The 26,482-nt window shown below is 51.5% G+C and overlaps 1 protein-coding gene and 1 long non-coding RNA gene across 4 annotated transcripts; one reads left to right on the forward strand and one right to left on the reverse strand.

Annotated features, from left to right (window-relative positions):
* The first annotated feature begins 10,645 nt into the window (after positions 1-10,645).
* On the forward strand, positions 10,646-26,347 carry SPRYD3 (SPRY domain containing 3). 2 transcript variants are annotated; one of them, XM_077869933.1, is made up of 11 exons: positions 10,646-10,802; positions 13,215-13,361; positions 14,766-14,841; positions 15,357-15,481; positions 15,804-15,939; positions 16,787-16,972; positions 23,050-23,199; positions 23,579-23,636; positions 24,279-24,398; positions 24,486-24,658; positions 24,978-26,347. In XM_077869933.1, exons 1-11 carry the CDS (start codon positions 10,780-10,782, stop codon positions 25,110-25,112), a joined length of 1,329 nt encoding a protein of 442 aa, XP_077726059.1. In that variant the 5' UTR covers positions 10,646-10,779; the 3' UTR covers positions 25,113-26,347. The 2 variants fall into 2 exon arrangements, with proteins under 2 accessions (XP_077726059.1, XP_077726060.1); XM_077869934.1 differs by lacking the exon at positions 24,279-24,398.
* Positions 12,322-22,275, reverse strand: LOC144296757 (uncharacterized). Of its 2 annotated transcripts, none has more exons than XR_013363725.1 (2): positions 21,828-22,275; positions 12,322-21,262 (listed from the first exon to the last, which is right to left on the reverse strand). It is a non-coding gene; the product is annotated as an uncharacterized LOC144296757 (long non-coding RNA). The 2 variants fall into 2 exon arrangements; XR_013363726.1 differs by having other exon boundaries at positions 21,792-22,275.
* Positions 26,348-26,482: the final 135 nt, after the last annotated feature.

Below are 26,482 nucleotides of genomic sequence, written 5' to 3' on the forward strand. Positions count from 1 at the left end.
GGACAGTGAGCCCTGGTTCAGCCAGCTGGTTGGATCACCTTCCCCAGAACCCCCTGGCAGTCTCCCATCTCTGGGCCTGAATGGAGATTAGGGAAGTGAATGTGTGGCCCTAATTGGTGCTCAGAGGTGATTTCTTCCTCTGGACTCCAAGCTTTCAGCTCACAGGAATAGAATCCTCATTTCCCTCAATACAAACCAAATTCTATCCCCTCTTCCTCACCTGCTGGGCCAGCTGTCTGCTTTCCTTTGAATTCATCCACATTATTGTGTTGCTGTCCTAAATTTTTGTTTATCTAGTCATGTGTCTTACTTTTCCAGTTAGAGTGTGAGTACTTTGAGGACAGGGGCCCTACATGCTCTTTGTCTCTAGGCCCCCAGTTCCCATATAAAGAGTTTGGAATTGATTTAAGTAAAGGTTGGTGTTTCTGGTGGGAACAAAGGTAGTCCTGGGGGAGGGCATTGAGAGGTTATGGGGGTACCTCTTCTGGAGGTTCCACCATTGCTCCTGAACTTCTGGGCTAGCTCAGCCTACCCCAGGAGGTCTCCTGGCCCGCCCACCTCTTCAGCCCTCCTCTCTTTTTTTCTTCCCCTTGCTTTGGCCAAAGTAAAGGCCAAAGAGTCTAAGAGGCCCAGAGGGTGGTCAGGGTGCAATAGGAGAGGGAAACCTGGCTCCAGATTAAATAAAAGAGGGCTTTCTAAAGAATACAACTTTATAATAGAGTTTGGGAAAGTTTGGGAAGACAGCAGGGCATTTTTCTAGATTGGGCTGGAATCAGCCAGACAGTTTGGGAATTGGGGATCATTAGTGGACAAGGAACAGCAACTGCAGATCTGAGGTTTGCTTCTTTGCAATTAAATGAACAAAAGAATATTCAGTAGATTCATGGAGCATCTATTTATGTGGATCTGAATAGGTAATATGGCCACAAATAGAGAGAAATTGTGCTCTCAGAGAGCTTAGAATTTATATATGTCCATCAAGTACACACCTCATAAACACTTAAAAACCAACAAGGATTCTAGGGTATTCCAGGATAGAATGTAGACTGTTGCAAATAAATCTAACTGTATTCTAGATCTATGACATAAACATACTGAAGGGGGTGAGGGGCAAAAAGGTGCTGACCTAAGCAACTCTAGAAAACCGTGTGTTGACTAGAAACTATAAGGTTAACGATTAAAGGCACAGCATAATCTACATAAACACCGTGCTCTAGTTGATAAATATTCTCACAGGCTTATAGGTTACAAATTTTTAAAAAAGATTTTATTTATTTATTCACGAGAGACACACAGAGAGGGAGAAGCAGGTTCCCTGCGGGGAGCATGATGTAGGACTCTCGATCCCAGGACCCTGGGATCATGCCCTGAGCCAAAGGCAGATGCTCAACCACTTAGCCACACAGGCGCCCCAGGTTACAAATTTTTGAAGCTGCCTTGGATATATACTGGGATTGAACAAACAAGTTATGGATATTGGGAGCCAGGTTTCTCTTTGTTGGTGGGAGAAGTCACTGATAAGTAAGGGGGGGAGGCTAGAATGTATCTTCTGGTGCTTGGTTAGGAGTCAGAGACCGCAATATGAACTTATATTTAGCTTGATATACATATAGATGGGCAATTGCTAGAAACAACTCTAGGGATTCCTGGGTGGCTCAGTCGGTTAAGCATCTGCCTTCAGCTCAGGTCATGATCCCAGGGCCCTGCATCGGGGTCCCTGCTCAGCAGTGGGTCTGCTTCTCCCTCTCCCTCTGCCCAGCACTCTCCCTGCTTGTGCTTTCTCTCTCTGTCAAATAAATAAACAAACAAACAAACAAAATCTTTAAAAGAAAGAAACAACGCTAGGTTTGTGTATATACATGAGTTAGCATACATATTATCTAACTCCATTCATGTAAGGGTTTAGAAGCAATGGCATCCCAATAGCGGTGAGCACAGCTAGCACCCAGATCTTGGTTTCTAAGTACCAGTCTCCAATAAAAGGAAGCAAAACTCCTTCCAGGAATAGCTGATTCTAGGCCTGGTATAGGGAAACAGAAGAGGAGCTAGAGCTTCTTATAGTACTAGCAAGTAAAGAAGTGCTCAAAAAACAAAAGGATGGGAGCATATTAGAGACACATAAGAACCAACCTGAAAGGACTCTCAAAGGTCAAGCTGAAAAAATTTTGTGCAACAAATACATAATATCATACTGAATTAAATACGGTATAAAGTAAATATAGGGCAGCCCTGGTGGCGCAGTGGTTTGGCGCCGCCTGCAGCCCGGGGCGTGATCCTGGAGACCCTGGATGGAGTCCCAGGTCAGGCTCTCTGCATGGAGTCTGCTTCTCCCTCTGCCTGTGTCTCTGCCTCTCTCTCTCTCTGCATCTCTATGAATAAATAAATAAAATCTTAAAATAAATTAAAAAAAATAAAATATACAAGTGCAGACCGATTGTATTCATTTGCTAAGGTTGCTGTAACAAAGTGCACAGAAATTTATTGCTTCCCGGTTCTGGAGACTAGAAGCCCCAAACCAAAGTGCTAGCAGGGCCACGCTCTTTCTGAGACTCTGGGTAGAACCCTTTCTTGCTGTTTCCTCACTTGATTGGTAACCATCAGTCCTTGATGTTCCTTGGCTTGCAGATGCATCAGGCTAATCTCTGCTTCTGTAATCACATGGCCATTTTCACGTTGACTACCCTCTGTGTGCATCTATCCAAATTTCCCCTTTTAATAAAAATACCAGTCATATTGGATTAGGACCTGCCCTAATGATCATAACTTGGTTAAATCTGCAAAGACCTTATTTCCAAATAAGGTCACGCTCTGAAGTACTGGCAGTTAGGACTTCAACATTTCTTCTTCTGAGGGACACAATTCAGTCCATAACACTGATATAAACAAGCAGTTGAAGAAGAAGAAAGAAAGAAAGAAAGAAAGAAAGAAAGAAAGAAAGAAAGAAAGAAATCTTCCTTCCAGAAGACTTCCAGTGTATGTAGGTACTCTGTCCTCCAGAAGGCAGAGCTTAACACCTCTCCTGCCTTGGGCTAGACCTGGTGACCATGCTTCTAAAGAATAGAGTACAGGGGTGAAAGGGGTTTTTCCAAGAGTACCGGGGAGAGGGGAGAGAAAAAGAATATAGTACAGGAAACAAAAATAGTAACTTCATAGGAGAGACACCGGGCAAACACTAGCTTAACCGTGTGATCAAGGTTAACCTCACCACAGATGTCAGGTGGGTATTCATGTGCCCCTTGATATGATGACATGGAAAGCACTTCACCTCTGTGAATTTCTTCCCACAAATCCATAACCCAGTCCAACCACGAGAGAAACATCAGACAAATCCAGATTGTGGGACATTTTACAGGATACCTGGCCTGTTTTCCTCAAGACTGTCAAGGTTATGAAAAGCAAAAAAAGACTGAGAAACTGCCTCAGACCAGGGGAGACTGGGGACAGATGACAATGAAAGCAGTGTGGTACCCTGGACTGAATCCCAGAGCAGAAAGAGGACATCGGCGGAAAAATGATCAAATGCAAATAATCTTTTTTTTAAAAAAAAAAAGTGGGATTGAGGGGATGCCTGGCTGGCTCAGTTGGTAGAGCATGCAACTCTTGATCTCAGGGTTGTGAGTTCAAGCCCCATGTTGGGTGCAGGGTTTGCTTAAAAATAAAATCTTAAAAAAAAAAAATCCAAATAAAGTCTGGAATACAGTTAAGAGTAATGTACCAGTGTTGGTTTCTTAGTTTTGGCAAATATACTATGGACATGTAAATATTATCAGTGGGAGGAACTGGGTGAGAGGTATTGGGGAACTCTCCGTATTATCTTTGCAACTTTGCTATAAATTTAAAATTATCGTAAAATAAAAGGCTTATTAAAAATATATATCATAGTAATGGTTTAAATGTTTCTAAACAAACAAATAAACAAAAATTTTATATGTCCTGTACCCTGAGCTGAAGCTACAGAAATAAGTAAGATGGCCCCTGCTTCCAAGGAGGTCAGTTTACAGAGGATGGCCACATCAATGACAATGATAATCCTAATTAATAATCTAATACTTTCTATATGCTGAGAACTACACTAAGCACTTTACTTTTAATGCTTACTGCAAGTTTATAAGGTGGACGCTGTACTTAGTCCCATAATTATTCTTATAGGGAATCACAGAGTCTTCAGAGAGAAGTGTTGGAGCAGGGGTTTGAACTCACATCTCACTTGAGCCCTCTGTGACCTGGCTCATTGTCACCAGCCTCCTAGTTATCTTTAACTGTGTCGCTGGAGGTCTTTATTTAGAACCATCTCCTGGGCAAATCCATCTCTGAAAAGCCTCTTTATACATGATTACTTGGATTGGGAAAAAGGTCATTCCACAGAGCATCTGTGATTAAATTCTCAGCCTTTAAGAGGTCGCTATTAGCCAACATGGCTATCAGAACAGTAGGCATCAGAAGGAAGAATATGGAAGTAAACCAGAAGGCATTACCTGGGATCCTTTTTTTTTTTTTTAATTTTTAAAAATTTTTAATTTATTTTTATTTCATTTATTTATTATTTATAATTTATTTATTATTATTACCTGGGATCCTAATAGAATGTCCCACCTGCCCCTGTTTCAAGCCCGACACATCTAAAACCACACTTATTCTCTCCTCCCACAAACCATTCCTCAGCTTTCCTGTTTTGTCAGTGGTCTCATCACTGTCCTAATTTCCCAGTCATCCTCCACTCTTTTCTCCTTAAATTATCTATTTCTGTTGGTTCCCCAATCTGGTTTTTGTTTTTTATTTTTAAGTAAGCTCCATGCCCAGTGTGGAGCCCAAAGTGAGGCTTGAACTCAGACCCTGAGATTAAGACCTGAGCTGAGATCAAGAATAGTCAGTTAGACTACACCAACCACCCAGGTGCTGCTGCCCAACCCCCCCCCCCCACACACACACCTGGTCTTTTTTTTTTTTTTTTTTAAAGGTTTCAAATATATTTTATTTCTTCAATTATGCTATATCCCAAGGGTTTCCATTTCTATGGCCATCCTGATGGTTTGGGGCTCTCATTGTCTTTCACCTGGACCACGCTGATAGTTGACCACGGACTGCCCAGTTTTCAGATACTACCCACTCTCTACCCAGACTATTCTTCCTGAAATGAAAATATAGCATATGACTCGTCTGCTCAGAAACCTTTAATGACTCCCTAATAACTCCAGGATCAAGTCCAAATCCTGGGTTTTTAATCCACTTGTTCTAAAACCCGTATCATTATCTTACAAGAACCACCCACCCCTTGACCAAATAGGCCCTTTAAATTCATACCCTGAGCTTTTATTCATAATCACACTCCTAACCTTTCCCTCCTTCTCTAACCTTGTATTCTCTAATTTTTATTATGAAGCTGTGGGTGAAGTTGAGTAAGTCTGTTCACCCTGACCCCAAGAAGCTCGCAGTGTCTGGGGAAAACAGACAAGCACATCAACAATGACACTATGTAAGGGTAGGAGGGATCGAGGGCTAAGTGAGACACAAGAAGAAGAACTCAGGTTTGCCTGGAGAAGCAGAGAAGGCTTCACAGGGGAGGCGATGCTTTGGTTGATTCTTGGAGGAGTAAACATTTATTAGGGAAGGACTGAGGGGAAGGCTTCTCGGCAGAGGGAGCAGTATTTGTCTTTACCAGTCATATGGCTGTTGATCACATATCTTCTCCTAGCATCTCTTACAGTTTGTCTTGTGTTTCTAGCAGCTTTTCATTTACTGTATCTTATCTTCTTCTAATTGGCTTCTGGACGCCTTTAGGATAGGGGCCACATCCTCTATTTCCCCTCTATAAAATGTGGGTTGCAATGCCTACTTGACAGAATTAATGTGAGTTTGTTAGCAGAAATTCATGTGAAGTACATGGTAGGCACTCCGTGTTTTTGTTTTTGTTTTCCTGTAATGAATAAAGTGTCTAACTCAGTTCCTGGCCTACACTGATGTACCTAGCATTTAATGAATGAATGATCCTACCCTGGTTCAAAATCATGTTCACCTCTGAACTCTGTGCTCTGGGAGGCCTCACTGGATGGGAAAGGATCCAGATCTTTCAGCAATGTTACAGCAGGGCAAGGATACTAGCCTGTGAGAGCTAACCAAACAGATGAGGGCTGTTCAATCTGACGAGGAGGCAGATATTTAGATTCAACTCAAGTTCATGGACTGGTTATTCACATTTTGCATAATTCTCACAATGTTCCATTACCATGTCTACTTTGCAAATAAGAAGACATATTTAGAGACATTAAATACCTTGCCAAAGGCCACACAGTTAGATGGTGGGATCCACTGGATTCCAAGTTCAATGAATGCTCTTTTTACTTCAATGTAAAACTTTGATGATTTAGAAAAACAAAGACTTTGGATAAGTTAAATACAGACTTCTTTGCTAAATTGTCGAAATACTCAAACCACATGTAATTTCTAGAGCTAGAGAGAGGTTGTTTTAAGGCAAATAAAAAAAGGAAGGGTAGCCTTATGTTGGGGGTAGGGTGGGAATAAACACAAGAAATGTATAATTATGATAAACAGCACAGACTGAAAAAGAAAAGAAGTTAAAAAAGAATTAATAAGATCATAGGTAAAAGGTCCCTGGCAAGTCATGAAAACACTAGATCTCCTCTTTTTCTCCTTCTTGAGCTGTGAGACTATCCCCAGCCTGAGTCTGGGATTTTTCCAAAGGCAACCTGGGGCTTTTTGAGGTCTGGGTCCCTACCATTTTGGGCAGGCCAGCTATGCCCTCTTTATAACCTATCTCTGGCAAAGCTGTTGAAGGAAGTATCCCAGGCTCTAATATAACATTGATTGTAGCAAATATTTCTTTTTTCCTCCCTAAAATTTTGGCCTGAGAGCCTAGAATTTAATATTAAACAAACAGAGTAAATTTAGGGAGATAGCAATTACATCCTTATACATCACAATAAAATACAGTTGACCCTTGAACAGCATGGGTTTGAAGTACACTGGTCCACTTATACGTGGATTTTGTTTGATAAATACAGTAGAGCACTGTAAATGTATTTTCTCTTCCTTGTGATTTTCTTAGTAACATTTTCTGTTCCCTAGCTTACTTTGTCATAAGAATACTATATATATATATATAATATATATATATATTATATATATATATATAAAACATATGAAATGTCTTTTGTTAAATACCTAATCGACTGTTTGTGTCATTGGTAAGTCTTCTGGTCAACAGTGGGTTGTTAGCAGTTAGGTTTTGGGGAAGTCAAAAGTTATACACAAATGTACTGTGTTTATCAGGAAAAAACTCACATATAAGTGGATCTGCACAGTTTAAAACTGTGTTGTTCGGGGGATCCCTGGTACCTCAGTGTTTTAGCACCTGCCTTTGGCCCAGGGCGTGATCCTGGGGTCCTGGGATCGGGTCCTGCGTCGGGCTCCCTGCATAGAGCCTGCTTCTCCCTCTGCCTGAATCTCTGCCTCTCTCTCCCTCTCTCTGTGTCTCTCATGAATAAATAAATAAAATCTTAAAAAAAAAAAAACTGTGTTGTTCAAGGGTTAACTACCCTTTAGGAAGGACTGAATGAATAACTGTCTCAGATTGAGGAGACTAAGGAGAGATGACAAGTGAATGTAATGTGAAATCCTGGATTGGATTTTGTACAAGAAAAAGGACATTAGGGGAACAGTAGGCAATATTTGAAGGAGGTCCGTAAATCACTTAACAGTATTATACCAATGTTAATATCCTGGTTTCAACGATTAACCTATGGTAAGATGTTAATATTAGGGGAAGCTGGGCTAAAGTCATGTGGAAGTCCATGTACTAGTTTTGCAAGTATAATTGGTTTCAAAATTAAAAAAAAATGAACCAGTGGAAAAAAAAGAAAAAAAGAAAAAAAAAAGGAAAAAAAAGGAAAAAAAAAGAAAAAAAAAGCAAAATTAAAAAAATGTATTAATGGATTATAGACTTAATGTAAAAATTTAAAACCATAAAACTTCTAGAAAAAAAACCACAAGAGAACATCTTTGTGACCTCGGGTTAGGCAAAATTTCTTAAATAGGACACCAAAACCATGATTCATAAAGTTAAAACTTGATAAATTGTACATCTTCATGAATAAGAACTTCTGCTCCTTGAAGGACACTGTTAAATGATGAGAAGACAAGAAGAAATGTAAATCGCAAATCTGATAAGGGATTTGAATTCAGAATATACAAAAAACTTTCAAAATGCAATGTTAAGTAAGGCAACTCGATTTTTAAAACTGGGCAAATGACTTGCACAGACATGTTCGTTATCTTGATTGTGGACCTATTGGGATTAGTTACGGAGGCCAGCCTCAGGATCTTCATCTGCAAAAAGGAAGTATAATAATATTCGCCAAGGAAGATATATGGATGACAAATATGCACGTGAAGATATTCAATATCATTAGTCATTATGAAAATGCAAATTAAGGGCAGCCTGGTGGCTCAGTGGTTTGGCGTGGCCTTCCGCCCAGGGCGTGATCCTGTAGACCCGGGATGAGTCCTACCTTCGGCTCCCGGCATGGAGCCTGCTTCTCCTTCTGCCTGTGTCTCTGCCTCTCTCTCTCTGTGTCTTTCATGAATGAATAAATAAATACAATCTTAAAGAGAAAATGAAATGTGTCTCCACACAAAGATATGGCATAAATGTTCCTAGCAGCTTTATTTGCAACAGCCAAAGATTGGAAACAACCAAACGTCCATCCATCAACAGGTGAATCATACTATTCAGCAAAAAAAAAAAAAAAAAAAAAAAAAAAAAAAAATTCCAGAATAAACTACTGAGACATGACACAACATGGACGAATCTCAAGATAGTTATGCTGACAAATAAGAGGAGCCAGACACTCCTCCCCCACAAGAGCATATACTCTGTGATTTCGTTTATGTAAAATTTTGGAAAATGCAAGCTAAACTAGTGACAGAAAGCAGATTAGTTGTTTCCTGGGGATGAGACGGTGAGAGGGAGAGATTTCAAAAAGAGCAGGAAGACACTTCTGGAGGTAATGATATGTGCACTATTTCGACTGCGGCATTTTCGCGGGTGTATACCTAACTCACCAAACTGTACACCTTAAATATGCGGGGCTTATTGCATGTCAATTATATCCCAATAACGTTTAGTCAAATGGATTTAGATACCAAGCACAAATTGCCAATTAAATCCCGAGAACGCCAACAGATTGAGGATTCACCCAAAGGGCCGAGGCCCTGCATCTGGAACCTGAAGATGAGGAAAGGTTGAGTGGAATCACCAACCATCAGTAACATGTTGGGAACACCTTCTTCTGCCATCTGCGCATTCCGTGCCCTAACTAGCTAGCTGGGTTCTGGAGGGAGCCAGGAGAGCCTACGTGGGGTGGCTGGGACTCTGGGAGTAGCCTTGGCCTGACTCTGGGAGTTGCTTTTTGGCTGCCTTTGGGAAGAGCTGAGCTGAGGCTTGGGGTGTTCTCGTAATTCGGGAAGAGGAGGTCAAAGAGTAGCAATGAAGGACGCAGGAGATGAGTCGGGGGATTCATGTCATCCAGGGGGTGGATGGGAGCCTAGAGACCACACGGTTCAAGATTCTTGTTTATTGGGATCCCAAGGTGGTGCAGCGGTTTGGCGCCTGCCTTTGGCCCAGGGCGCGATCCTGGAGACCCGGGATCGAATCCCACGTCAGGCTCCCGGTGCATGGAGCCTGCTTCTCCCTCTGCCTGTGTCTCTGCCTCTCTCTCTCTCTCTCTCTCTGTGACTATCATAAATAAATAAAAATTAAAAAAAATTAAAAAAAATATTCTTGTTTATTTTATTTATTTATTTTTAAACGTTTTATTTGTTTATTTATTCATGAGAGACACAGGGAGAGAGAGAGAGAGGCAGAGAGGGAGGAGCAGGCTCCATGCAGGGAGCCCGACGTGGGACTCGATCCCGGGACCCGGGGTCACGCCCTGGGCTGAAGGCGGCGCTAAGCCGCTGAGCCCCCAGGGCTGCCCTCAAGATTCTGGTTGAGGGGTCGAGCTCAGGCGCACGGAAGTGAGGCCCTAATGCGGCTTCCGCAGTTTCCCGCGTGCGTTCAGTCCCCGCGCTTGTTTGCACGACGCCGAGGGGCTGCCGTCGGGGCCCAGGGCGTGCAGGCGGCCGCGGGCGAGCAGGGGCAGACCGCGCCGCCGAGGCGGCCTCCAAACAACGAAGGGCGGTGAGAAAGTAAGAGAAGTGCGGAGGGGGGACCGCGGGACGAGAGGCTGCGGGGACGAGGCCCTCCCTAGGGGCCCTGGGGTCGCGGCCAGGGCGTCGGCGCCGCGCGGCGTCCTTGGCCCCGTCCCCCGGGCCGTCGTCCCCGCCTCGGCACCGGGCGTGTGCAGCGCGGGCAGCACGTGCTCCGCGGGGCCCGGGCGGCGGCCGGCCTCGGGGTCCTCGCGGGCGGGGCAGGCCGCCCGGCGCTGCTGGGCCGTCGGGGCGCTCCCCGGGGCTGCCCTCCGGCGCCGCGCGGCAGCCGCCCCGTGACCGCCCAGCGCGCCGTCCGCGCCGCCACGTCGCCGCCTCCCAGCCTCCGAACCCGGCCTCGCCGGCCCCTGCCCCGCGCTGGCGCCCGGCTCCGCGGGCCGCGCCCGACCCCGCCCGCGGCCTCCGATTGGCTGCTGCGGGTGCCGGTCGCGCTGCGCCGCTGCGGATTGGCCGGCCCGGGGGGGCGGGCCTCGGGGAGCGTAGGAAGGGCGGGGACCCGGATGTGTGTGGTGGCGGCGGCCGAGCAGCTAGTGCGCGGCGCTCAGAGGCCTATGGATGAGGAGGACGCGGCGGCCCCGGTAGGCGGGGATCGGGGGCGGGGTCCCGGAGGCCTCGGGTGTCCCCGGAGCCGGAGGCGGGGGCGCGGGGGGGTCCGGGGCGGGGCCTGCGCCGCGGTCTCGGGGCTTCCCGCCTCAGGACCCTCGCCGGCCGGGCGCCGGGCCCGGGACGCCGCGCGGACGCCCTGACGAGCCGGACGCCGGCCCCGGGTCTCGGTGTCCCCGGGGCCTGAGGCGGGAGGCGGGGCGCGGGGCGGCTCCGGGCGGCCGGACGCGGGTGTGGGGCGCCGCTGGCGGCCCCCGGAGCCCACCCCTCCGGGCCGCGTGGTGGCGGCGGCGGCCGCGGGGCGGCTGACGGGCGCTGTGGGGCGCGGCCCCGGCTGCCCGGGGCTTGGGCGACAGGAAGAGGACCGCCCGTTTTCCTCACTTTTGGCTTCCGGGAAAAATTCATTCATTCATTCATTCATTCACTCGTTCGTTCCTCCCATTTTCCTCACTTTCGGCTTCCAGGAAAAATTCATTCATTCATTCATTGACTCACTCATTCGTTCGTACCTCCCGTTTTCCTCACTTTCGGCTTCCAGGAAAAATTCATTCATTCATTCATTGACTCACTCATTCGTTCGTATCTCCCGTTTTCCTCACTTTCGGCTTCCAGGAAAAATTCATTCATTCATTCATTCATTCACTCACTCACTCACTCGTTTGTTCCTCCCGTTTTCCTCACTTTCGGCTTCCAGGAAAAATTCATTCATTCATTCATTGACTCACTCACTCGTTCGTATCTCCCGTTTTCCTCACTTTCGGCTTCCAGGAAAAATTCATTCATTCATTCATTCACTCACTCACTCACTCACTCGTTTGTTCCTCCCGTTTTCCTCACTTTCGGCTTCCAGGAAAAATTCATTCATTCATTCATTGACTCACTCATTCGTTCGTACCTCCCGTTTTCCTCACTTTCGGCTTCCAGGAAAATTTCATTCATTCATTCACTCACTCTCTCATTGACTCACTCCTTCATTCGTACCTCCCGTTTTTGCTCACTTTTGGCTTCCAGGAAAAAAAAAAAAAAATCATTCATTCAGGGATCCCTGGGTGGCGCAGCGGTTTGGCGCCTGCCTTTGGCCCAGGGCGCGATCCTGGAGACCCGGGATCGAATCCCACGTTGGGCTCCCGGTGCATGGAGCCTGCTTCTCCCTCTGCCTGTGTCTCTGCCTCTCTCTCTCTCTCTCTCTCTCTGTGTGACTATCATAAATAAATAAAAATTAAAAAAAATCATTTATTCATTCATTCATAAAATCCATCCATCCATCCATCCATGCATCCATCAGCTTCACAGGTGGCTTCAACTCCCCCGGTCCTCTTCCACCGCCCTCCTCTCCGCCTTCACTGCTTCCATCCCCGTGGATGCCGTGGCTTCATGGAGCTGCTGCAGCAACCGCCTGCCGAATTGGTTGCCCCTTGGGGTCTTGCTTCTCTTATGATCAGTTCGGAGCCAGCCGCCTGAATGACCTGAACAACCCGATGAACCTTGAAATTCTTTTATTTATTTTTATTTTTTATTTTTTGAACCTTGAAATCCTATCATTTCCTTGCTTAAAGCCCTCCGGAGGTTGCCCAGCCCACTTGGGATAAGATCCAGATTCCTTAGCGTGGCCCATGGGGCCTCCTAGAGCCTCCTGCTGGCCCCCGCCTTCTTCCCGTCCTCTTCTTGGATATTCCCTATGGACTAGCCACCTTGGCCTGTCTGTTCCTCTGCCATGCCTGCCCCCTTCTGCCCCAGGACTCAACTGCCGGCCGTCCCCTCTGTCTGAAATACTGTTTCTTGGGCCTCTTCTCATCTCAACTCAGATGTCAGCTTAGAGAGGTTTCCTCTGTCCACTGTATCCAAAGTCGTTTTTAGAGTTTGACTCATTATTCTGTGTGACACCACGCGGCTGTGTCCTCCAGTGTCTGGCGCTGTTGGGTCCACGTCTTACCTGTCGTGTCTCCCTGACCAGACTGGAAGTGCTGAGCACGGGTTCCACTCATCTTTTTTTTTTTTTTTAAAGATTTTATTTATTTATTCATGAGAGACACAGAGAGAGAGGCAGAGACACAGGCAGAGGGAGAAGCAGGCTCCATGCAGGGAGCCTGATGTGGGACTCGATCCCGGGTCTCCAGGATCAGGCCCAGGGCCGAAGGCGACGCTAAACTACTGGGCCACCCGGGCTGCCTGGATTCCACCCATCTTGTTCACAGCCATACCCCTTGCACCAGGAACAGAGCACGTAGTAGGAGCTCAGTAAACGTTTGCTGAGTGGAAGAATGAGGATGGGGATCATGGGCTGGCTTCGCATCCGTCCAGTGCCCTCTCCACATTCTGGGTCAAACAGGCTGAGGTGCTTTGCTCGGGGCCCCACTTCCTTCTCAGTCCCCTTCTTTCCGTGACAGGTTTGTTCTCATGAACAAGATGGATGACCTCAACCTGCACTACCGGTTTCTGAACTGGCGCCGGAGGATCCGGGAGATTCGAGAGGTCCGAGCTTTCCGATACCAGGAGAGGTTCAAGCACATTCTTGTAGATGGAGACACTTTGAGGTGAGTTTAGGGGAGTGCTTCCACATTTTCCTTGCTTTGCCAGATCTTATTATTTTGAGGTTTTATTTATTTATTCACGAGAGACACAGAGAGAGGCAGAGACACAGGAGGGACAAGCAGGCTCCATGCAGGGAGCCTGACGTGGGACTCGGTCCCGGGACCCCAGGATCACGCCCTGGGCCGAAGGGAGATGCTAAACCGCTGAGCCACCGGGGATCCCCATTTTTGCCAGGTCTTAGAGATGAAAGGGCTTTTTCTGAAGCAGAAGACTGTCTGCACTGTACCGGGAGGGCCTTTGACCCTGGAGGCCTTTCTGAGTGGAGCAGTGTGTGCGGCTACACCCCATGCCCCCTTCTGCCTGTTTCTCTGGGTCACTGTGTTCTGGTCTGTGTTGCAAGCACTCACGTCAGAGGTAGGAAGCCGCTGGCGTCTCGAGTTGCCCAAGTGCCTTGTGGGGAAGAGAGGACTCCAGGGGCGTGTGGGGTGTCTGTGTCTCCTCAGCCTGCGTGTCGGGTTGGGTCCAATGGAGAGTGGCCGTGGATTCAGAGGCAGTGGATTTCCTGTTTTGGGAAGGATGGTTCTGTAGTACATCCTGCCCACCACTCTCCAGCCCTGTGCTGTGTGTGTGTGTGTGTGTGTGTTTTCCCTTTTTTTTTTTTTTTTTTTAAGATTTTATTTATTTATTCATGAGAGACACAGAGAGAGAGAGAGGCAGAGACATAGGCAGAGGGAGAAGCAGGCTCCATGCAGGGAGCCCGATGTGGGACTTGATCCTGGGTCTCCAGGATCACACCCTGGGCCTAAGGCAGCACTAAACTGCTGAGCCACCCGGGGATCTCCTGTTTTCTCTTTGTTTTCTGACTTGACCCCTTTCCTGACTCCTCCTGAGCCTGCTTCTCTCTCAAAGTTGTCCCTGAACCGGGGAAGAAGTAGTGCTTTTTAGCCCGGAGACAAGAAAGCTGAGGCGTGGGGACCAAATAACCATCTTCCAGTCTATGAAGGGCTTTGGTACAGAGGATAAAGACTCGCGGCTCTTCAGCTCCACTGAGGCCAGAGCCAGAGGGAAAGGGCCGAAGCTGCAGCATGAGGGATTGAGGTTAGACAGGGTTGTGAGACCCCCTATTAGGCAACTAAGCGAGGCTCTGCTTAGTTCTCTTCCCCCTGGAAATGAAGGAGCTGGGCTTGTGTTGGTCTGGTGTGGGTTGGACCCTGGCTGGAGGCAGCAGGAGGGGTAGGTGACCTCAAGTATCTTGTTCTGGTGTCTGTGCAGATGTCCTGAAGTGTGACCTGATGGATTCTCCTCTGTGTTGGCCCTTGTGGGGTTGGGAGGGTGGGGATCTGAGGCCCTCCCCCCAACTCCTGGGCTAGGCTGCTAATGGAACTCCGCCCTCATTCCTCCATCAGTTACCATGGAAACTCCGGGGAAGTTGGCTGCTACGTGGCTTCTCGACCTCTGACCAAGGACAGCAATTATTTTGAGGTGATCAAGGCACTGGGTGGGCAGAGCAGGGGGTGAGCATGTTAAGCTCCAGGGAGCTCTTTTATTAGATTCTTGATCTGATCCTTTTAATTTTCCCTCTGGGCTGTCTTTTTAGCTGAGAAAAGGGCAGAGGATAGCAAGGCGTCTCAGATGAGAGATAGGTGCCCTAGTCCTGTCACCCTGGTCCTTCTGCTCTCCTGCCCCTCAGCTAGGTAGTAGCTTTGACCCGTATCTCAGGCTCTGACCCATGTCCTTTCCCACCTGCTAACCCAAGCCCAGCCTCTGCTCCATGTCCTATCTTTTCCCATGATTTGGAAATGATTTTCTGAGTAATCATGATAAAGTAGGGCCCTAGTCTTCCCAGTTCAGAGTGCCCTGTCTTTTCTCCAATCCGCATGTCTTTCGTCTCTTTGAGCCTCTTTGAGTCTTTGATGTCTGCTCCCCTTCCCCAGCACCCCCAGCAATTCATTGCATTTCTGGTACCTGCTAACTGTGCCCTGCTCTCCTTCCTCCAGGTGTCGATTGTGGACAGCGGGGTCCGGGGCACCATTGCTGTGGGGCTGGTCCCTCAGTACTACAGCCTGGATCACCAGCCTGGCTGGTTGCCTGACTCTGTAGCCTACCATGCTGATGATGGCAAGTGAGTTGCCTCTTGTGGAACCTGACCCCTTTCCTATGGATTCGGGAACTTTAGATACCAAGGACTGCCCTGGATTGCTTCTGCCATTCCGTCACCTATCTTGGCATGTTTTCGTGGACTTTTCTGATCAGGATGGGAAGGTGGCCTAATAGCTAGACTTGGAGGTTCTTGGACTTAGAGGGGCGGGTGGAGCTCATGTGTGGACACAAGTAGATGCCATCGCAGAGTGACTGGGAGCAGCAAGGTAGGCCCCAGGGGTTTGTGCCGTGGAGAAGTTGGGAGGCCAGGCTTAGGTCCTGTGTCTGTGCTGCTCTGTCCACAGGCTGTACAACGGCCGAGCCAAAGGCCGCCAGTTTGGGTCAAAGTGCAACTCTGGGGACCGGATTGGTTGTGGCATTGAGCCTGTGTCCTTTGATGTGCAGACTGCTCAGATCTTCTTCACCAAAAATGGGAAGCGGGTGAGTGGGAAATTCTGGGTGGGATTTGAGGGGCTTGAAGCCATCCGAAGAATTGTGGGTATGCAAATGATCTACTGGTTGGGGCTTGCCCAGGGACCCCGAGGCTGAATTCCCATCTCCTTCAGGCCATCTTGAGCTTCTCCTGAAGTCTGCATTTGGAGAAGACACCGCCCCTGCCCAGGGATGCTGGGACATTAGCCTAGAGGATAGATGCAGAGGGGTAGGTTTGTGCAGTGGAGGGTGAGCAGAGATTGTTGGGGAAAGGATCAGGTGATTTAGGGGAAGGTTTTGAGCAGAAAGAGAGGGAGAAGTTACAGCCTGGATGCATAAGCTAGAGGTCCTCTTTGGAGCTTTGACTGGAAGATGTGAGGATATGCCCCTCTGTGTGTTCTTTTGTTTCACTTGTTCTTTCCTTCCTGCTTCAGAGAGAGGCTAGTAGTGATGAAGAGATGGGTAAGAGCAAGTAGGAGAGAGAGAGAGCCCCCTAGCTCTTTACTTCTCCTACCCAGCTCCCTCTCCCACCCTGGGAGGATCGCTGTCCCAGGCCTTGGCCACGAGGTTGTCCCTCCATAGGATCCATGCCTCCTCACTAACCTGCTCCAGAACACACTCACATGTACCGAAACTATTTGGCAGTAAGTCAAGAGACTTGCATTTGCCATCTAGCTCTGTGGATACCTTGCTTGGCCAGGAGTCCTTAGCAACTTTTCCAACTTTTCTGTACTTTTGTTTTTCTGTCTGTCTTATTTGTTGCATCATCTCGAAAGTACCCTGGAGAGAATCAGGTGAGCTATGGAAAAGGGAGCCTGGCGGCAGCTCTCTCTTTCCCTTCCTCCCTCCACTCCAGGTGGGCTCCACCATCATGCCCATGTCCCCAGATGGACTGTTCCCAGCAGTGGGTATGCACTCTCTGGGTGAGGAGGTGCGGCTGCACCTCAATGCTGAGCTGGGCCGCGAGGATGACAGCGTCATGATGGTGGACAGTTACGAGGACGAGTGGGGCCGGCTGCATGATGTCAGAGTCTGCGGAACTGTAAGTGAGAAGCATGGGATGCGGTGGTCATTGCCAGGGAGGGCTGGGCCGCACCCCCCGGGCCATATACGCGTGTCTGAATTGCTTAGAATGGGGAGCAAGGTGGTGTTTCTTGCAGGGTCTTGGGAAATGGGTATCAGGGGCCTTGACATGATTCTTAGAATCCAGATCTGTGTTCTCCTTAGTGCTGGTTGTCTCCTTCCCTTCCCTGTCCCTGAGAGCTCAGGTGAGTTGCTTTGCTCTCAGAACAGCAGTAAGTTCTCTTTTGCCTTCTTTGCTTCCTTCTGCATCGGGTACCCTCTGCTGCCCTCTGCACACGTGCCTTTGGAGCTGTCCATTCACTGTGCTGTGGGGCATGTGTGGTCACAAGTCCTACTCCTACCCCAAACCCACTGTGTTTCTGTTCCAGCCACCAAGTGAGATCCGTTTGGAGTCAGTGTAAATGTCAGTGTCTTCTGTCTATCCCTACATTTTAATAGACGAGAATAAAGGCAGAGGAAGATTCCATGAGAATCCTTGACTCTCCAAAGCTTGCTTTTTTATACATCTTCCCATCCTACCTGCTTTGGTCTCTCCCTGGATTTGAAACTTTCTTGGGGGAGCAAATGGACCTCGGGAGAGGGAAATTCTTCACATCTACCCTCTATGCCTTGTCCTGGGTTGGGTGTGAGTGGATGCTGAGTCAGGGTGCTGGCCCTGACCTCTGGTGGGCTGCTCGGACCTCCCACTTGGAATTGTCCCTGTGCTGCCCTCCTGCTCCGGCTCAACCTTTTTCTCCACCCTCTGGCCTTCTCACCCCAACCCAGGCTGTTTTCAACTCAGTCTTTGATAGCAAAACAGAAACAGTGGGGGGTGGGAGTAGATTATGAGCCAGGCTCCCCCCATTCTGGAGTTTGAGGTGAGTCAGACTTAGGGAAGATGGACCATGTGCCCTCCTGCTGCTTCTGACACTCTGCACCCCCTCTGGCACTGGAGTCTGAGGACGGGATGGCTGTAAGCCGGGGGCTTCATATGCCCACTCCCTGACCCTCATCTGTCTCCTTTCTTTTCCCCCTTCTACCATCATTTGACAACATCTACAGAGTTGAATTTGGGACTGAGCCAGGGCGGTGTTCCAGCTCTCATCCCTGACCTCTCCTCAAGAGTGTTTTCCTGGCATCCTTTCCCTGCCTGGACCTGTCCCCACTCTGCCCCCAGCTCCTCCCAGGCAATCTTTTCTAATTGATGTAGGATCCTGTAGACGTTTAAAAATAGCTTTCCTTCCTCTCTGCCCTCCCCCAATGCCCTTAGGTCACACATTGGATAATTTTTTTCTTTCTTAGACGTAAGCTGTGACGTTTGGCTCTTCTCTCAGACCCTCACCCCAGCTTGGGACAGGTGGCAGGGTGGGCACACTGTTCCCTGAGCGCCTGGTCCTCTGGGGAAGAGACTGGGCGTGAGCCTCTTGAGGCTTGTATGCCTGTTGTCTTCTCTTGCCAACTACCCCATCTTCCAAATGAGAGTGACTTACCCAGTTTCCTCCATCCCCACTTGTCTCTTGCCCTGCGCCCTCTTGTCGCTTCTGACCATCCACTGTGTTTCTGATCCAGCCACCAGAGTTGTGTTTCCTGGAGGAGCCTGGGAGAGGTCATTTGGGCCATGCGTGTGCCTCCCATTTCTAAAGATGTCTAGCTCAGCTGTTTCTTCTCTTTGCTCTTCCTGTTTTCCTGTCCGCTCTGTGGGGAGCCTTTCCCTGGGGCCTCAGACCTCTGTTGTTGGTTGGAGCCTGTTTCTACCGTCTTGGGTGACGTTTCCAGTAGAATGTCCTTTAGAACATTAATGGTTTGGGAGAAACTCTGATGCCATCTAGTCCAGGGCTTCCCAGCATGGAGCTGGAGACCGTTACTTGACGTGCAAGATGTTTAGCATCCCTGGCGCCCAGACCCAGGATGACTTAGAGCAACCTCTCATAGTCATTGTGACAGCCCTTTTGTTCCCAGATCTCTTCTGGTGCAGCCGATGAAAAAACAGCCCCAAACAGAAGTGAAAAGACTTGTTCAAACGTCAAACAGTGAATTAGCAGCAAAACCAAGCCTGGATATTCATTCTTTGATCCTTTGCCCTTGCCCTGTCCACTCACTACCAGATACGTGCTGTGTCCTTCTCCCCAGCCCCCCTTCTGTAGCCTGTCATCTCTCCTCCTGGCCCTTCTTATAAGATGGATCTGGAGTTCCCAGGATTAAGTTCCTACTTTCCCTGTGAGTCTCCTGACCGGTTCCCTTAGCCACAGCCCTTCTAGGTGAGTTTATTGGGCTGCCATGGGACCCTTTGCCTCCTGGGCCTCTCTCTCAGTTTGGAATCTCAGTTCTCTCTTCTCCCTTCCTTTCTCACTGGTTCTTCCCACAAAGAGCAAGTTCCTGACCCCCGTTTTTTTGGTTCTGACATTAAATTATGAACAATTTCTTATGTACCGAAAAGTTGAAGAAATGATACAGTGAGCATCCATCATCTACCCACTACCTAGCTTCAATTGTTGTTTTTATACAGACAGACCTGGCTCTTTCTTGAATGGAAGTCTTGCCCCTATGTCCTATGGCCTCAGTTTCCCCTCCTAGAGTCCCCCCACCTTTGCAGAGCTATGAGGGTGTTGAAGAATTGCTGCTGTGTTTGCTTAGGGATGGGGGTGTTGCTCCTCACCTCATCCCTGCCCCCAGGCCTTGCAAAGTGAGGTCATGTGTGGAGGGTGGGGGGCAGGAGGTAAAGCTGGGGGATTAGGCTCATTCTGTCTTTGTTTCATGCACATAGCTCCTCTGACAACTCCTTAGTGACGGGGCAACAGCTTTGGTACACAAAGAGGGGTGATTGAGGCCCCACCCTCCAGGGGTCCTCCCGGATCCAAGCCAGGAGGAGACCGTGTTGGGGCCTGAGCTGGCTGGTGGGGAGCACGTTCTGGGTTCCTGCTTCAGCTGCTTCTAGGCCTCAGGGCACTGAGCCTTGCTCCTGTCAAGAGGGATTAGGGTCTTTGCTGGCAAGAGGAGGAGGGCGGGTACCAGCGGGAGAGAGGAGGCTGGGGTGGTGCTGTTGGTACCAGGTGGGGGTTGGAGTGCAGGAGGCTCTTTGCACTTGCCTCTGCAGCCTCAGCTCTGTGCCCTCCAGTCCACCTGTCTGGCCTCCCAAGGCTTTGTGGGTGTGGGGAGGGAGGCGCAGGAGTCAGGGGGGCTTGAGAGCCCCAAGGAAAGGGCGCCCCTCCCCCCACCAAACATGTAGGGGACCCATCCGCTGGGCATTGTTGGCTGGGCATTGTTTGCAGAGAAGCACTAAGAGGGGACTGCTGCTTGGAGGGGATAGAGTAATCTGGGGCGTGCTCCTCTCCTAGGGGGAAAGGTGACAGTTCTGGGAGCCTCAGAAGCCATTGTAGTTGGAGGTAAGGGCTGAGATGGAGGGCTGTTTCCTTCTGCAATTGGCACGTCTGGTCTTTTGTAGCTTTGGGGTGACTGTTAAGCATTTAAGCATTGGCCAGCTGGTGTGTTCCGGTCTAGACCCCACTTCCTGATTAGGGAAAGGCAGCCGCGTAATGACCCCCGGCACTTGCCGCACTTCATTTAGTCTGTTTGGAAATGCGGGTGGTAGTAACCCTCTTTTACTGGTGAAGAAACTGAGGCCTAAAGCAGCCAGTCACTTCCTCAAAGGGGCTCGTAAGTCACAGGAGTTACTGTGTGATTGTCTTTCCAACTGAGGCTTCTGAGGCGCAGATTGAGGGACCAGCGTGGAGATTGCGGCGGCCCCGATCGGGCTGATCGGGGCTGACCTCCGTCCACTCTCGGTTGCCAACAGCCCTGTCTGAGGAGGGAGGAGTGAACTGGAGCCAGGCTGTCGGGGAGGCCACAGTGCCCACCTGCCCCCGGAAGTGCTGAGAAAGCTCTGGATGACTCCTCTGAGGACTCGGGGGACATCACTGGGCAGGAGGGGAGAGCAGCTGAGGGAGGAGCAGAATTCCGGCAGCTTCTGCCCTGAGGGGTGGGTGTCCCTCTCGTGTGGAGGGCAGCATTTGCAGGGACCTGGCCTCCCAGCTGGCAGCTGTCTGTCCATCTGTCCATCCATCTGCCTGTCTGAGCACTGTGCCGGCTGGGGAGTGGGTTTCAGAGTCGCACCGTCGTCTGCTTCATCCTCCTGACCTTTTAGCTGGAGGAAGCGTCCCCACCCTGTCCACAGACAAGACTGCAGCGGCGGCCCTCCTCAGGGCTGAGGCCGAGGGGATGGTTGGGCGGGTTTTTCCCAAGGATCAGGAGCTGGAGCGGCTGGCTCTTGGCTCTGGGAGTGGAGAACACTGTGTTTCCTACACTGAGGCCAGTTGGATGGAGTGGGTCAAGGGCAGCTGTGGGGTCCCCCACCCAGTTCTGCAATGCTGGCCGGAGAGGGTGGGCTGGGGGCTGCTCTTGCTGGGTGGAGTGTAAGCCAGTGAATGTGCACCAGGCGCCACCCCTCCCGCTTGTGGGGAGACTCAGAGGAGGAACCCAGGCTGAGCTGAGAACACAGGGTGCCGTGAGGGGAATTCCAGCCACACGGGCCTTCATGAGCACCCTGAAAGTCAGAAGATGGCCTGCCAGGGACCCCGTTCTGCAGAAAGAAAGCAGTGTGAGCCAATGGAGGACACCTGGGCTGGGGCGTAAACATGCAAGGGCCAGCATAACCCGAAACACAGAGGGTCATGGCTGGAGGAAATTGAAAAAGAGCCTGAGTGTGGATGTAGGAGGTTGCCCACGCAGCTCTGGCTTTTCCCCTGGTTGTCGTCCGCCTCCCCCCCCGCCCCCCCCCCCACCCCGCCCCACCCCGTTCCCACCTCCAGGTCTCTTTTGGAGAGGAGGGGAGGATGGACCTGGGGTGGTGGTGCTCTGGGGAGCCAAGGCTGAGCACGGACCCAGTCCTTCTGGTTCCTCTCTGAAGAAAGTGGTGAGGATGGAGGCCCTGCGTCTGCCGGAGACACACACAGGCTTCCACGCTGGTGCAGGCAAACGTAATTCCTTTCCTGTTCAGGCAGGAGTTCTTTGGTGGTGAGAGGCCAGGGTCCAGAGGCTTGCCAGGGATAAGTGGAGGAGGTCCCCAGGCAGTGTTTTCTTCTGGGCTGGAGGGGCTGGAGGAGCTGGAGGGTAGAGTAAAGTCTTGAGGGGCAGTTTGGCTAATTAAAAAGGGATTAAGGACTCCCAGGTGATGCTAGGGTGGGGCAAGAGGGGATGGGGTTGAGTCAGAACCCCACCGTTACCATGACAACTGATAAATAAATCCTCCCAGCCCAGCTTGGGGGTTGCCGCCCCATCATGCCCAGGCAGGACCATTGTGGAACCAAAGAGCCCCAAGAGTCCATCAGTCGCCTCCCCTCTGCCCCCGCCCCCCCACCCCTGTGGTATGAGAGCTGTGGGGGGCTGTGAACAGGAAGGCTTGCCTTCGTGTCTTGTCCCGCTGCCGTCCGTTAGGTAAAGGAGTAGAGCCATTAGGTAAAGGAGTAGAGCCGGTGGTTCTGGGTTCCCCGGCTCCCCTTGGCAGCCCCCCGGCCCAGCTCTGTCCAAAGCCAAGTAGAACAGCCCTGAGGCATTCTGGTAGTCCCATCCAGGCACGTTGGTTTCTGAGCTCTCCTGTGCTCCTCAGACATCTGGAGCTGCCACCTACCCTCTGTGCCCTCCTTGTCCCCATTAGGCCCCTCCAGGGGTCCTCTCTGCACCCAGGGCCCCCGGGGAGGCCTTGTCCAGCAGGTGCTCAGGGAGGGGGTGCCGGAGCCTAGAGGCCCCCAGCATGGCCACTGGTGCCTGGCCGCCTGGTTGCTGCGCCGCTGCCCACTTCTCTCCCGAGGCAAGGAGAGCGTCTTCGGCTCAGGTGGCAGGTGGCTGTGGGGCCCGGCCCTCCCGCCCCTGCTGCCACCTTTGCTACCCACACTGCGCCCCGTTCTCCCATGCCTGCCTAGGACATTGGGGCCCACGATGCACCTCTAGGATCCTTTCCCTTTTGGCGAGAGGTTTTGTTGGACCCAGGAAGCTGCTCTTGAGTGCCTTGGGACCAGGTTTCTGGGGCAGGTGTCATTCTGCCCTTGGCTCTCCCCCCCGCAGCTGCTGGAGTACTTAGGCAAAGGCAAGAGCATCGTCGACGTGGGGCTGGCCCAGGCGCGGCACCCACTGAGCACCCGTAGCCACTACTTTGAGGTGGAGATCGTGGACCCTGGAGAGAAGTGCTACATCGCATTGGGGCTGGCCCGGAAGGTGGGCACTTGTAGAGCTGCTCTGCTCCGGGGCTGGCGGGATGGGGTCCCGAAGCTCTTGGGAAAGTTGGGGGGAGGTGGGCAGGCTGTGGAGGGAGGGTCTTAACCTGGGACAGAGCCCCCTCCCCCCATGACCTAGGACCCAATGGAAGGTCGGCCTGAAGGTGGGATGGGGTGGCCTGCAGCCCTGGCTGGGAAAGCCAAGTGCCCTCGTCCCCCTCCCTGCTTCCCTGGCTTCTCTAGTGCCCGAGAGGCGTGGGAGGCCACAGGGTTGTGAGCAGCCATCTGTCTGAAAAGATTGAAGGTTCACACGCCCTCTGTCCTGTCCTCTTTCCGCACATGGTACCTACCGTAGGTTTTCTTTTTCCTTCTTGGTGCAGGACTATCCCAAGAACAGACACCCTGGCTGGAGCAGAGGCTCTGTGGCTTATCATGCAGGTGAGTGGGGGCTGCCCTAGAGCTGCGGGGTATGTGGAGGCATAGAGACACGCCTGTTCCTGACACCCCCCCAACCCCCCGCGGATGGTCTCCCCTCCAGCCTCTGGCAGGGGAGACTTTCCCCGGCTGCTGTCTCCTCTCCCTTTCCCAGGCTGGTAGTGCTTTCTCCTGATTTTCCTCGTAGCCTGAAAAGCCAGGGGAGCCGAACAGGGGCGGGGGATCTGGGCCCAAACTGGACATTCCAGGCCTCTGAGTTGGCTCCCTCTGCGCCTTCTTGTAGATCCTGCCTTTTTTTTTTTTTTGGATCAGCTTGATTTCCTTTAGGGCTCTCTTTAGAAAGCAGTTGCCCTGAGCTCCTGGTGCCACCCCGTCCCTTCCTCAGCCCTCTCCCTCTCCCTCCAGCTCCCTGAGGGAGTCTGTCCCTTAGCCCCTTGAACAGAGTGTCTCTTTTTTAAATCTGGGGCCTCTTCCTATTTCTGTCTCCATTTTTGTTTCACCTTGACACGCCCCCACCCCCGGGGGTGGGGCAGAGAGGGAGGCAGGCCAGCATTCTGCTTGAAGCAGGGACCTCTCTGTGTGCAGGGGCAGAGCATCAGCCCCTCCTTTGGGTGCAAGTCTCCTCTTCTCCCCTCCCTTCAACAGATGATGGGAAGATCTTCCATGGCAGTGGCGTGGGGGACCCCTTCGGGCCACGCTGTTACAAAGGGGACATCATGGGTTGTGGCATCATGTTCCCCCGGGACTACATTCTGGACAGTGAGGGTGAGTGGGTTGAGGGTGGCCGGCCAGGCGTGTCGGGCCGACGGTGGGGGCAGCACCACAGGGGCTCACGTTTTCCCGGCCTCCTAGGTGACAGTGATGACAGCTGTGACACAGTGATCCTATCCCCCACTGCCCGTGCCGTCCGGAACGTCCGCAATGTCATGTACCTGCACCAGGAGGGAGAAGAGGAAGAGGAGGAAGAGGAAGAGGAAGAAGATGGGGAAGAGATTGAGCAAGAGCATGAGGGCAAGAAGGTGGTGGTGAGTGGGGCGGGTGTGGGATGGGGGTTGGACTAGGGTTCCTGGGTCTGGGGGGCCTGCCCCTTGGGGGATAGGACGGGAGCCAGAGCGCGCCGATGAGGGGAGCCCTGGCAGGGGCTGCTGCTCTGAGGAGCTACGTGCCCCTGGGCCGCCGTGGGACCTGGTTTCCAGACGCCCCCTAGTGGCCACTTCCCGCTGAGGCTCCCCTCGGAGGGCCTGGGAGGGGGGGGTGCCCTGGGGTCCCGCCTGTGTGTCTGTGGCATCAGCAGAGGGGGCCAGAGCCAGCCTGCTCCACTCCTCGCCCTGCCTCCACCCCCAGGTTTTCTTCACTCGGAACGGCAAGATCATCGGGAAGAAGGATGCTGTTGTACCTTCTGGGGGCTTCTTCCCCACCATCGGGATGCTGAGCTGTGGGGAGAAAGTCAAAGTGGATCTCCATCCCCTAAGTGGCTAGGGGCTTCTCCCCTAGACCTGCCCTGCCTCCTTTCCCTCACCCTTTGCAGAACCAGGTGCCCAGTTCCTGCCTCCCCCCGGGTTTGCTTACCCAGCAGGCCCCAGGGAGTGCGTAGCCCCTCTGCCTCTCTCGGACAGGTCCCCGCCACGCCCCTCTGTGCCCACGTTCCTGACCTGTGCCATCCTGACCATCAGTCAGTCTTGGGCCTAAGTCCCTGGTTGGAAAGGAACAGGTCCAAAGGATGGTGTTGCTATACTGGTGGGTCCCCCTTGCTTTGGCTGGTGGACTCCCGCACCCGCTTTTCCCCACGGGCCGTGCAAGTGGAGAGGAGTGGGCCCCGTCTCAGCTGCTATTTGGGCATGAGGCTTTGCAGAGGGTGGAGTAGAGACTGCCCACTCCCCTATTTATCACAGTATTTCTCTTTGCATCTTCTCTTTTTTGTTCCTTGTCCTCATCGTGTGGACCAGTTGCTGCTGTCGTCCCCCCTGGCTGGGCTAGGGGGGCTCTCTCGGGCCTTCCCTCTCTTTCCACTGACTGCTGTCCCAGGAATGCTCCTCCGGGGTCTCCGCTCCTTCCCCTGACAGCCCGCTTGCTCCCTCGCCGCCTGCTCAGGTGCCGTAGAGTCCCACAGAGAATCTGGGTCTCCGGCTCCCCGCAGCCATACACACCTAGGTGGGTGTCCGTGGTGTGTTTAACGGAGTGAGAGGGGCTGCTTGGTGAGGGGGCTGGGCCTTGGCTCCCGTTCCCTCCTGGCCAGCCTTGGGCTACCCATGGCGCCCCATCTCTGGTTCCCTGGGCTGTAGGCAGAGTCCAGAGCAGTCTCTCCTGCCGTGGTGAGGCCGAGCCCCCAGAGCCGTGGTCGTGAGCCCAGAGGGCAGTGTGGCCCCTCGCCCCCGTTCCCCACCCCACCCAGGCCCCAGCTTGCTGCCTGTGCCAGTTGCCTGTTTTGCCTCAGTGTTTGACTCTAGCACTTACATGTGTCCTCCCCAGCCAAGCCCTCCTGTCTCCTGCCGCCTGACCCCGACCCCCTTCCCATACAGTGACTTCTCCTGGGAGGAAAAGGGGGCGGGAGCTGTTAGCCTTGGTTTGCACAGAGTGGGTGGGCCTTGGGGAAAGGGGGTGAGCTGCTGTGTGGCTGGGGTCCCCCCTTCGGCCCTCCGCTACGATGTATGAAATGTATGTACAGCCCAGAGATGTTTATACAGCCAATAAAGACGGAGTTTCTGTATTTATCAGTACAGTCTGGACAGGGGCGTCCTTTCCAGTCTATAGGGCAGGGGCAGGGCTAGAGGTGGGCGCAGCTGAGGCAGCTTGCTCGCCGGAGACCTGGACCAGTGTGAGGCCAAGGACGGGGATCGTGTGTGTTCTGT

This window comes from Canis aureus, chromosome 25, assembly GCF_053574225.1.
Source record: "Canis aureus isolate CA01 chromosome 25, VMU_Caureus_v.1.0, whole genome shotgun sequence".
Taxonomy (NCBI): Eukaryota; Metazoa; Chordata; class Mammalia; order Carnivora; family Canidae; genus Canis; species Canis aureus.

Excerpts from the sequence above, each read along its gene's own strand:
- SPRYD3 (XM_077869933.1), top strand. The coding sequence starts at position 10,780 with ATGAGGAGGACGCGGCGGCCCCG. Across the intron at positions 16,973-23,049 it reads ATGTCAGAGTCTGCGGAACT|CTGCTGGAGTACTTAGGCAA; the intron begins GTAAGTGAGAAG and ends TCCCCCCCGCAG. Across the intron at positions 24,399-24,485 it reads CTACATTCTGGACAGTGAGG|GTGACAGTGATGACAGCTGT; the intron begins GTGAGTGGGTTG and ends CCGGCCTCCTAG.